This window comes from Dunckerocampus dactyliophorus, chromosome 1 (assembly GCF_027744805.1).
Source record: "Dunckerocampus dactyliophorus isolate RoL2022-P2 chromosome 1, RoL_Ddac_1.1, whole genome shotgun sequence".
Taxonomy (NCBI): domain Eukaryota; kingdom Metazoa; phylum Chordata; class Actinopteri; order Syngnathiformes; family Syngnathidae; genus Dunckerocampus; species Dunckerocampus dactyliophorus.
This window is the reverse complement of record NC_072819.1, coordinates 8,277,483-8,290,193: the sequence shown is the minus strand read 5'-3', so window position 1 is coordinate 8,290,193 and position 12,711 is coordinate 8,277,483. Positions and strand designations below refer to the sequence as shown.

Sequence of the window (12,711 nt, the reverse complement as noted above, 5' to 3'; positions counted from 1 at the left end):
CCACACGTTTCCAAAAAAACCCCCAAAAAACGTAAGGTCAAAGAATGTAGTTCCTGACCCTTACCTATTCCATTTTGGGACAGATCTACCCGGACGAGGGCCACTTCCTGTCCAGGCACAGTCGGATTCAGCTGATGCACTCTTTGATCGGTTACTTTCGAGGATGTCTGCTGGAGGCGTCATCGTTACTGGCGGATGAGTGACGAAAACGGTGTGTGCGTGTGTGTGTGTGTGCGTGTGTGTGTTTTTTTTAAACATGTAGCCCAAGACAAGTGGATGAGTGACAACGCAGCTCCTTTTTTTTTTTTTTGGTTGCTTGACGTCCTTGTGTGCAGACTGTGAGACCAAAGCTTTTTTGTCATGGAGACGATGTGCTGCTGGAGGCCTGAAGCCGTCAGAGCTGTGCACTTCTACATTTCCGCATGGCACTGAGGCTTTGTCGTTACGCACTCAGTGGATTTTTGGTGTCAGCGTTTGTGTTGTCTGTGTATAGGACAGCAATCGTAATACAATTTTTTTTAAAATTGTGACAGTCATCCCTCGTTTTTCGTGGTTAACTGGTTCCAGACCCGACCGTGATAAGTGCATTTCCATGAAGTTGGATTCGATATCGATAAAAGGAATATTTTGGTAGTTAAAGCATAGAAAACCTGTGTATGACCTTCTAAATACAGTTTTTAACATGATTAGAGCCCTCTAGACATGAAATAACACCCCTATAGTCACATTTTACACTCCTATGACCCAATATAGTAGACATAATAGGCGAAAATAAGACATAATATATATGACTCACACATGTTACCACTGGGTTACCATTTTTTACTTCCGGGACTTCTTGCGATGGCTAATGTACGATTACTGACAACTACAGCGGCAGTGTAGAATAATACATACCATCACTATGTCTTTGAATGCGTCTTCTGAATGCCTTACACTTGTATGTTAGTTCATTTAGTCATTTTTATGGTTGAGTTTGTAAATACACGGGACTTGATGGAAACTTTGTGCCAATAGATGGTAATCAGATGAGGCGAGGATGTTGAGAGTGCCGAGGTAACTTTATCTCAGCCATGGGAAGGATGTACATTTTGGAACACATCGGTAAGTGTACCTTTGAATCAGTGGGTGATCAAGCCTGAGCCTGTGTCCTGCACCCAATTATGTGTAGCGTAGTGCCTGGAAGGTGGGTGGAGGTGGTGAGCTAGGCGGTGGTAGCGAGATCCCGACCTGGCACTGCCCTGCCGGACCGGGTCATCGCTCAACCTTAGAAATGCTTCAAGGCCTAAAATACGTCAAATTTGCTTAAACATGCATACTTTTGACTAGTAATAGGCCGGACAGGGTGACAGAGTGAAGCTGCGAAATTTGAACCGCGATGTGGCGAGGGACGACTGTATATAAAAAAAAAATGTAAAAAGTCATCAGGATGTAAAGCTAGTCAAGTGCTTTTATTTTTGTATTTTTTGTTTTCTTTGCTCATACTCTCTATGTAAATATAAGTTTTTGTGTATGTACTGTATATCTTCTGGACTCGCTTCGTTAAGAGTAAAAGTTGCATCAGTCAAAAAATGTGTGACGAAGAGGAAACATGTACAGTAATCCCACGTTTATCATGCTTAATTGGTTCCAGACTCCGGCTCGGAGAAGTGAATTTTCTTAATTATAAATATTTTGGTACTTAGAACATAGAAAACCTGTTTATCACCTGCGAAATATGTTTTTTTAACGGTATTAGAGCCCTTTAGACATGAAATAACACCCCTATAGTCATCTTTACCCTCCTATTAGTAGGCATAATATGAGAAAATAAGACATAAATAAGGCTCGTGGTTGTGTGTGTTGCTATAAATGTGTTCCCAAGGGGAGCTGAGTGGGTGGCAGACAGGAAGGGACGCCGGGGGTTAAGAGTTGAGTTTTAGCTTGGCATGAGTTACGGCCGCAACAGTAGCCCATGTTAGGGATTATTGTGCCTGTGGTGAGATCATTCAAACCTGCAATAAAAGCCTGTTGCTCCGGCGATCAACTCTGGTGCTTGTGTGTCTCATCCAACATTACAGTAACATTACTGACACCCAGTGACCAGTGTAGATTACTACAGTATATTTCATCATCTTTGAATGAGTCTTCTGAATGACTTATATTTGTATTTTACTTCAGTTTGCCATTTTTATGCTTCAAAATGCTGAATTTAGGCAAAAAAAAAAGTAAAATGTGCTTAAATATGCATATTTTTTAACTGATATATTTTTGAAAAAAAATGAAGCCACAAAATTTGACACGCAAGTAACGAGGGATTACTGTACAAGGGGCACTGGACTATAAGTCGCATTTAGCGGTATTTATGATGGAGATATCATCAGAGCAACATTTTTTTGTTTTTTAGGAGTGCCATGGCACAGCTCTTAGCAAAATTAAATTCACAAGAGAAGAAGACTAACTAGGGGGCAAACTAAAGCTACAGAAGCTGAAATAAGTCACATATTTAAAGTATATGGATACAATAAAAACACTTTTAATACGTGACATGCTGCCATGGTGCGTCCCAGTATGTAGAAACGTATCAAACAGCCGTACTTTAGCACCAAAACGCCATGTTTTGAATGAAAATAGAGTGAAAAGAGAATAGAGTGTGTCTTTAGTTAGCCACCGGCTGATGCAGCAGCTGCAATCTCCAAGCTAGACCTAATTTGTGTCCTAATTAAACAACGCCGCTGTCTGAAATCCACAGGTACCTTACCTTGTACAGTTGCACATTACTTACGGACACATGGTCTCCAAGGCAGAAGTGTATTCAAAAAGATTCCATAGGAATCCCAGTATGTGGAAACGTATCAAACAGCCGTATTTTACCACCAAAACGTCATGTTTTTGAATGAAAATAGGTTGAAAAGAGAATTGAGTGTGTATTTAGTTAGCCAGCGGCTGATGCAGCAGCTACAATCTCCAAGCTAGACCTAATTTGTGTCCTAATTAAACAACGCCACTGTCTGAAATCCACAAGTACTTTACCTTGTGCAGTTGCACATTACTTACAGACACATGGTCTCCAAGGCAGAAGTGTATTCGAAAAGATTCCATAAGAATCCCAGTACGTGGAAACGTATCAAACAGCCGTACTTTAGCACCAAAACGCCATGTTTTGAATGAAAATAGAGTGAAAAGAGAATTGAGTGTGTATTTAGTTAGCCAGCGGCTGATGCAGCAGCTACAATCTCCAAGCTCGACATGATTTGTGTCCTAATTAAACAACGTTGCTGTCTGAAATCCACAGGTACCTTACCTTGTACAGTTGCACATTACTTACAGACACATGGTCTCACAGGCAGAAGTGTATTAGAAAAAATTCCATAAGAAAGAGCGTTAGGTTTGCTTTCCATTTTTGAATTTGTATTCAATGTTCAATTAAAATCGAAGGGTGTGGGAGCCACTTCGATATTCTGCACATTTTAAAAAGAAACTTTGTGTTACAAAGTGAAATTGTAAGCTTGAAAACTTACCAGATATCGCGAGCATGCCATTTTGATTCGCCGGTGTCATTTTTCAGGTGATTTGGTCTATTTCCAGTTGTTTTCTGCCTAATATTTAATTAAATCTGCAGAATGTGCCAGTGAGAAAGGAAGCTGCAGGCCATAAATGGTCCCAAGCCTGCACTTTGGATGCGCCCGGGACTAAATGAAGGAGTGTGTCATTAATTGTGATGTGAAAGTATCTCAAAATATTTTCATTGTTCGCCGTCAATGAATCAGCACACGTCATAAAAATAACACGCTGTGTTGGAAATAAATTCAAGTTGCATTTGGTCAATGTTTTCTGTCAGAAACTCACGCCAAAAAACAAAAAACAGACAATTATGGTGATGCTGACACGTCCGTGCAGTGACAAACGTGTGACTCTGGAGGAGGTTGCCATGCCAACCACTTTGTTGTAAATCCTCAGGTCATTTTTGCATATTAACCAATGAGAACCCAGACCTATTTATGCTTCGATTAAAATGATGGCGTGTATACAACATTTATGATGTTTTTGCCTTAAAATACTTGCCGTTCATGTCAAAGACGTGTGATGTCACATCAGAGCTGGCTGGCCCTTTATGCAATATGGGTAGTTGCGAAGGGTGCTGTGGCCAGCAGGGGGTGCCAAAAATTGAACTTCAATATAATGAAATTCTAATGAATGAAATAGCGGTAATTGTAATAAAAAAATATGAATAACAGTAATACAATTCATAATTATTATAATTACAATCAAATTAGTATTAATTGTCAATAATATATTAAACAATAATTAAATACAAAAATGAAATAATAAACACTGGTTCTTACTGTGAACCTTTAAAATAGAAAAGCTCGCATTGATTCAAATTGTAATACAAAGCCCAACTCACATTACTACAAATGTATGGAGTTACTACATAGTTTAAATGTAGCTTATATATGGAGTTCGTGTGTGCAACTGTGCTTATTTCAGCTGTTAGATGTTGATTGTTGTGTGTATATTTTTGTGTTACTATTATTATTTATTAACTTACACTATTTTTATTTTGTGGCTATTTATATTGTAGTTGATTTTTCTTTCATGTATTTTTTTTCTTTTTTGTAATCTTCCAAATGAAAGACGACGGTAAAAACAATGCCAATCAAATGGCCATTAAAATGACCTTTAATGATACGTAATAATCTTTTGGATATTGTTTATTATTGGTGTATGCAACTGCTCAAGAGAGCCCCTTACTGTCACAGCTTCCGGTGTTGGCGCGCCCTCTTGTGGTCAGCAAGTCACAGTACGTAACATTTTCTAGTCGTGTTGTCTTGTTTCGCTTCTCATGTCAGCGTTGAGTCGTATTAAAACGTGGATTGAATACGGTGACGTTAAAAAACAAACAGCATTGTTGATTGTAAACACGTTTATTTGAAAAAGAAGGCACAAACATGTTCCGACCTTCCAAGGAGAGTCAAGCTCAAGAAAAGCAAACTGATGGGAAGGAGCTTATACATTTGTAGATGCAGAACAACCTGTTTATGTCGACGCCCCCTCGGACTGGTTGACTCACGTGGAAACCAGCCATTGCTTGCGTATTGACTTGCGACTTTCGCCACGCACACATAAGGGGAATGGGTGATAATAAAGTTTGTCGATGTCATTTGTGCATACCTTTATTTATTCTTGTGTTTTCATGGGATATTTAGTACTTTTATCCAGCAGTCATTGTGTCGTATGTCTTGACTACGACAAAGCATTTCTACATACACTAATCTGGCTAACCATCTAAAAAAAAATATGGGTGCATTTTGTTTGAATGCAGGTTAATACTGCCAATGCTTTTATTTTGAAGTTTACTCTGCACTGAACAGGAAGTTACTGTGCATATTTGAATGCTGTGTAATTGTACAGCTTTAACGTTTTGCGATAACGATGTTAACATGTCGACATAAACTGACCTATTTTTTATAGAAATGACCCCTTCGGTTCTCAAATTTGATGTCAACAAAAGCAGGACATGATGAATTGGGAGACATAAACAGGTCTGACTTGTTAGTATCACAAATGAAGCTGCTCAGTCCACAACACGCTCTTCTTTCTGTTCTAATACTCCTCCCCCTCTTCCTCGTCCTCCATTGAGTCGACGCCCACCTCTTCGTAGTCCTTCTCCAAGGCGGCCATGTCTTCTCTGGCCTCGGAGAACTCTCCTTCCTCCATGCCCTCGCCGACGTACCAGTGCACAAAGGCCCTCTTGGCGTACATCAGGTCAAACTTGTGGTCCAGGCGGGCCCAGGCTTCAGCGATGGCGGTGGTGTTGCTCAGCATGCACACGGCCCTCTGGACCTTGGCCAGGTCTCCTCCAGGAACCACAGTGGGGGGCTGGTAGTTGATTCCCACCTTGAAGCCAGTGGGACACCAGTCCACAAACTGGATGGAGCGCTTCGTTTTGATGTTGCTGATGGCCACATTGACATCTTTAGGCACCACATCGCCGCGGTACAGCAGGCAGCATGCCATGTACTTGCCATGGCGAGGGTCGCATTTCACCATCTGATTGGCTGGCTCAAAGCAGGCGTTGGTGATCTCCGCCACGGTGAGCTGCTCATGGTACGCTTTCTCTGCTGAGATGACGGGGGCGTAGGTCGCCAGAGGGAAGTGGATGCGCGGGTAGGGCACCAGGTTGGTCTGGAACTCTGTCAAGTCCACATTCAGGGCGCCGTCAAAGCGCAGCGAGGCCGTGATGGAAGAGACAATTTGACTTATGAGTCGGTTCAGGTTGGTGTATGACGGACGCTCTATGTCTAGGTTCCTGCGACAGATGTCATAGATGGCTTCGTTGTCCACCATGAAGGCGCAGTCGGAGTGCTCCAGGGTGGTGTGCGTGGTCAAGATGGAATTGTACGGCTCCACCACGGCGGTGGACACCTGGGGAGCCGGATAGATGGCGAACTCCAGCTTGGACTTTTTGCCAAAGTCAACAGAGAGACGCTCCATCAGAAGAGAGGTGAAGCCAGAGCCGGTACCTCCTCCAAAGGAGTGGAACACCAGGAACCCTTGGAGGCCAGTGCACTGGTCAGACTGAAAGAAGAAGATACATTAGCTGTTCATTGTTCTACATAAGCTATCGTTGTGAAGAGCAGTCATCTGGTGACAGAATGTTGACTATCAGTGCTGTATCCACGAATGCGTATAATTTAGTTCAAACCACCACGGTACAGTTTAGAACAATCATCCCTGCAAGATCAGGCTTGTGTTTCCACCTTGAAGTGGCTGACGCCAAAGCGTCCATTCCCTGGTCTATCACGTTATACTGTATGTGGGTATACGGACATTATCATTAAGAGCTGGAAAGCCCTAGTCGAGGGTTTTAATATGAGCTACAAGTAAATGGAGTTTGTTGGTAATTGGTTTTTGAGTTTAGGAAAACCTCACCAGCTTGCGGATCCTGTTGAGTACAGAGTCAATGTGCTCCTTTCCAACGGTGTAGTGACCGCGGGCGTAGTTGTTGGCAGCATCCTCCTTTCCAGAGATGAGCTGTTCTGGGTGGAAGAGTTGGCGATACGTGCCCGTGCGGACCTCATCTGGAACGGGACATTGAAGTAAGTACAGTGGATACCTTTCAAGTTTACATTCCTCGGATTGCCTGACTCACGTCGACATAAGTTGTCGGTACAAGAAGCGAAAATAGCTGTTTCTTACACATTTACTGACTTTGATCAGGTGTGACCTGCCTGCTTCAGCCAACCCTGTGCACCGCCGTGGGCTCAATCCAAGGTTCTTCGGAATGAAATTCAAGAGCAACAGGCGTCGAGCTAACAGCCTGGACTGTCAACCGATGCCCAGTGCAGCTCTTAAGGTTCAGGAAGTCAGGTTTACCAACGTACAACTGCACAGTCACACTGGCTGCCATCTGTTACACTCACCCCTCTAAACCTCACTCTCATCTGGGTCACGGCACCAATGGAGCCCACCTGGTACAGCCAGCCCTGCGCATCACCGTGGGCTCAAACCGAGGTCATTTGAAATGAGAGTCGAGAGCACTCGGTGTCCAGCTAAAAGCTCGGACTGTGAACTCAACACCTAGCGCGGCTCTTAAGGTTCAAGGAGTCAGGTATAAACGTATAACCTGGCATCCTTTACACAAAGACATAAGGAGAATGAGCGATAAAGATATTTTACGGTTTTAGGTTTTCCTCCATTTGTGCACAATTGGTTTGTTTCGGAAATAAGGATGAAAGAAAGTCTACTGCAAAAGAGGAAAGGCTTTTTGGTCCTATGCCGAAGTAAGTGGTTGTTTGGTAGTGTTTTATGTTGACAAAAGCTGCCTACCATGTATGTCAACTTTGGAAGAAGATGATGGAGGAGCTGAACTTGTTGGGTTGCTTTTGACCTACACGGGTTGTCGACATAAGCGGGTTCCGCGTGTAATTGCAGCCCAACTCACCTATGACAGTAGGTTCCAGGTCAACAAAGATGGCCCGGGGCACATACTTTCCAGTGCCGGTCTCACTGAAGAAGGTGGTGAAGGAATCGTCGTAGCCTCCTGCGGGCTTGGCGGTGGGCATGTGGCCGTCCGGCTGGATGCCGTGCTCCAGGCAGTACAGCTCCCAGCAGGTGTTGCCCATCTGGACCCCAGCCTGGCCGACATGGATGGAGATACACTCGCGCTGGGGAAGACAAGGGGAAAGATTTATTTCACACTGATCAAAGATACTAACTCAGTGGGACTGCGGTGTATAAATACACGTCACGGCAAGCAGAAACTCATGGGTCCCCTGACCCTAGACCTGGTGACGAGTGCTGAAGTGCTTCCACACCCCGTGCAAGTATTTCAAAGTTCCTTTTGAAAGATAGAGTGCGGGCGGACGAGAGCAGTGCGGGCTTGCCGCGATAAAACAAGTTAGGTCTCATCGTTTTGGGAGGAGAGTTTGGCCTGAAGGAAGCAGACAAATGAAGTGTTTTGCAAACAGAGCTCGTCTCACGCACGGGTAGTCGTGCTTCAAGTCCAGCATTTCAGCAACATACGACAAGAGTTGCTTGTCACCTCACAACACAAACATGTCAACAAACCCTTGTGAGTATTTGGCCACCGTGACCTCGTTCTCTCGGAGGGGGAGGGGAGGTGACTCACGGAAATATTTGTGTTGTTGTGAAATTCCTGTCTCTCCTCTCTCTCCCTCTGCAGATGGTGTCGGGCCCAGAAAACATGTCCACAATGAAGCTCATTGTGTTTTTCCACTGACGCCGCGAGGCACTTCACTCGCTGCCTCGTGTGCGCACGAGCGAAACCTCCAGATCAATCTTTTTTTTATTTTCATGTGTTGACCTTCAACCCCCTCCTGCCCTCCCAATGGGGCAGTTGCTAAGTATGGGGACAGCAGCCAGCTCGGCTATTTTGAGTGATTCATGCTGCCGTGGCCCCACCATACGAGCGCCATTGTCAACGTTCTCGCTAGTATAACAACATCCTCCAAATTACAGAAGTATGAAACATTGTGAATGCACTTCTGGTGTTACAAAACAGCCTGGCTTGTTACAACACACATCCCCCAGCCCAAAAGAGTAGATATTGTCTGGGCTTCCTGTGTAAAAAATTAAAAACTGAACACAACATAGTAGGAGTGGCCGATACCGCAACTTCTGGTATTGATCTGATACCAAGTTATTACAGGACCAATATTACCGACGGCGATACTTTTTATTTTTGGTTGTGATTTTGCCTTGAATTTGTTGATGATTATTATCAGAATAAAACACAGGTATTTCCGATATTGATACCATTTACATGCAATATTTAAGTACTGATACAGATACATTTTACTTAATTATGGGCCTGCAAGAAAACTGCATTCTTCATACTTATCATATCTTATTATATCTTATACTAATGCGAGCGATGCAAATAACCCCCATACATGTGATATCGCTTGAAAGGTCTCGATGGGGGGAAGAGCCCTGTTTATGTTTGGTATCATTCTGTGTAACCACAAGCAACAGGCAGGCCCATTCAAAATTTTGGCGGAAAATTTTGTAGCTTTTCGGTGTAACTGAAATTGATTTTGGTGGCGTGTCTCTCACCCAGTAGACTTTGAGTCTTGGGGGGCGTGGCTAGGGTGAGTCAGTGTTTTGGCGCCAGAGGAAGTTCCCTGTTGGCAGTTGACTCCCGTTCATCTCTTCAATCTGCCACATTTGTGATTTTGCCTTTAATTTGTTGATCATGATTATCATCAGAATACAAAAAATACAAATTTAAAAATAAATACAAAATTCAATATAATAATTAAATAAATTTAATATATATAATATATAAATAATCAATTATATATAATATATAGAAAATGCAAATAAGACAATATAAAAAATATATACAAAAATAAAATTATATATATAAAAACACAAATATTTGACAATATTTACATGGAAGAGAGCTGAAAAATATCAATCATGCTAGTATTGATCTGATACTACGATATTTGATCGATGTTCCCACCATACAACAAAGAGAATGGTTGCTAACTTAAATCCAAAGTAATCACTCTCCACCCCACACAGCAATTCCCGCCATGTGGCATCCTGAACGGTCCGGAAGGACGTGCCACCAGATCAAACTTCAACCAGTTGTTATCTTTCCGTCTTGCCCAACAAGCCATAAACATTACAACGCTCACATCCTGCCTGAAATGTAGGTCAGCTCCCAAACAATGAATTTAAGACGTCAACGCGTGGAGTTGAGATTATTTGTTTGTCTCTGTGGCGCTCGAGCACGCTGAGAATTCAGTAGTTTATCCGGCGGGAGGCAAACACAAATAGAATACGTGAAGGCCCGCAGAGCCACATCAGCATTCCCAGGCAGCAGGCAAGTAGGCCTCCAGCCCCCATATGGAAAGTGTTAACCTTCACTGAAGCCGCAGTCACATGCTGCGGGTTTGCTTCCTGTTCTCTACGCCTCCTAACACTTATGTTTGTCCTGTGGGTAAAGCTGATGTGGCAACAAGCAGGAAAACGCACAAAGAAGCTCACCATTCTGCTGTTTGGTTTGTCCTTTTTGCAAGAGAAGTTGGAGCCGGATGGTCCTCACAGTGTGCCTATAATGAGATCTCTGTGAGTGAAGTCCCATCAGTGTCTCACACACATCCACTTTTATAACTGGCACAGGGGGAGGAGGCAGAGGTGGAGCCAGAGGTTGCATTTTTCAAACCTCCCATAGTGAGAGAACTCTCACGTTCGGCCAAGGTTCTGGTTTTGGATCCCAAGATGCAGAGAAAAATACAACACTGAACGACAATGGGCATAAAGCCAAAATGGGTAAGGACAAAAAACTGCTGCGGAAAAGCTAAGGCAGGAACAAAAGACACACTAGAGTAACTGAAAGAGGTGCTGGAAAAAGAAGCAGAGCTAACCTTAGCGAGAGGCCAGACAAACGGCGGGGCTAGCACGCAGGGAACAATCGCAAAAATACAAAAACTAGCAGAGCGACAAACACAGAACATGACAAGAACACTTCCTGGGTTGCTTTTGCCACTTCCTCACTGCTTCATTCTCCGCTAAATCTTTGACATCCAGGCGGCCCTGGCTTTACACGCTCCCATAAATTCATTAAAAACCCAATTTTGTTCTATAAACACGAGACTTGCTGGAGAGTTCGCCGGCAAAAGAATCTGCGCCACGCCCAGCACAAGAATGCGGCGTGTGCCTCGTGGTGGGCAGAAGACTACAGCGCGTGCTTGCGCAGCCACACTGCGGAAGGATAACATGGCTAATTAGATCCCTTCATGATGTCTGCCATCACAGTATGCCAAAAAAAGAAAAGCTATCTCCACGGAAGTGATAAACGAATATTGGCCGCTCTTTGGGTCCGAACTGCTCGACTGTTGCAACCATCTTTAAGGATAAAGATGAGGGAATGCTAATGAATGCTAAGGGGGGTCATGGATTGTGTGCGCTGGAGATCTGGAGGGAGGTTAGGTCTTTATAGTGTTTCATTTCATTCATGTATTTATTATGTTTATTACTATTATTTTATATGTCCTCCATATGTACACTGAAATTTATTTAGGTATAATTAATTCATGAACTTCCGACTAGGAAGTCACAGTCTAGGAACGAAACATGCACATTATAATGATGCATTACTTATATCTTAATTACTTAAGCATGTGCAACTGTATTAATATTCTGCACCATGTAGAAAACCTTGGAAACACGTGCAGCAAAAGTTGAGTCCATGAACAAGAAGCATTTATCCTCTCCCCGTTGTTGCAAGTTGCAATAACTGTTGCAGCCACTAGAGAGGGTCAGCGTCCTTCTCAGTGAGCCTGATATTGAACGATGAGTCTTCGCTGCTCAGTCGGGATGGGCTCAAATGTTGGTATCGAGCTAGAGAGTTAATACAGAACCAGCATTGCCGATACTGACAGCGATGCTTTTTACTTGAAAATGGTGAAGATCAGTGATTTGGATTTTGCCTTGAATTTATTGATCATGATTATATTCTCATAAATTGATTTAAATTGAAAAAATGTATTAAATGTATTATCATTATTATTATGATTATTCTTCATAGTAATAGTAGTAGTAGTAGTAGAACTATAATTATTATTAATAATTTTTTTTTTACTGAACTAAAATAAATAATAGATATTTTAATTTTAAAAAATGTATATTTTTAATATTAATTAAATGAATATCTGTCTGGTATTATTAATAATAATAATAATAAGAAGAAGAAGAATAAAGTAAGTAATAATTACACAATAGTTACTATTTATTTATTATTATTTGTATAGTAATAGCTTCATAGTAATAGTAGTAGTAGTAGTAGAACTATAATTATTATTAATAATCTTTTTTTTACTGAACTAAAATAAATAATAGATATTTTATTTATATTTTTAATATTAATTAAATGAATATCTGTCTGGTATTATTAATAATAATAATAAGAAGAAGAAGAAGACTAAAGTAAATAATAATTACACAATAGTTACTATTTATTTATTATTATTTGAATATCTATCCATCCATCCATCCATCCATCCATCGAGCTATCTATCTATCTATCTATCTATCTATCTATCTATCTATCTATCTATCTATCTATCTATCTATCTATCTATCTATCTATCTATCCATCCATCCATCCATCCAGCCAGCCATCCATCCATCCATCCATCCATCCATCCATCCATCCATCTTTCTATCTATCTATCCATCTATCTATCCATCTAT

General features: G+C 41.9%; 2 protein-coding genes across 4 annotated transcripts in view; one reads left to right on the top strand and one right to left on the bottom strand.

Annotated features, from left to right (window-relative positions):
- Positions 1 to 5,160, top strand: part of LOC129190354 (inactive dipeptidyl peptidase 10-like) — a 68,076-nt gene extending 62,916 nt beyond the window's left edge. For 2 of the 3 annotated variants that reach the window (XM_054792987.1, XM_054792969.1), the window contains exon 27: positions 84 to 5,160. In XM_054792987.1, coding sequence (XP_054648962.1) covers positions 84 to 203 — 120 coding nt within the window. In that variant the 3' untranslated portion in view covers positions 204 to 5,160. The remainder of the gene's footprint in view (positions 1 to 83) is intronic. The other variant, XM_054792978.1, reaches the window with a different exon arrangement.
- LOC129190377 (tubulin alpha chain-like) lies at positions 4,889 to 10,646 on the bottom strand. Its single transcript, XM_054793019.1, has 4 exons — positions 10,504 to 10,646; positions 7,928 to 8,150; positions 6,916 to 7,064; positions 4,889 to 6,561 (listed from the first exon to the last, which is right to left on the bottom strand). The coding sequence occupies exons 1-4, from the start codon at positions 10,504 to 10,506 to the stop codon at positions 5,587 to 5,589; spliced, it is 1,350 nt and encodes a 449-aa protein (XP_054648994.1). The 5' UTR covers positions 10,507 to 10,646; the 3' UTR covers positions 4,889 to 5,586.
- Positions 10,647 to 12,711: the final 2,065 nt, after the last annotated feature.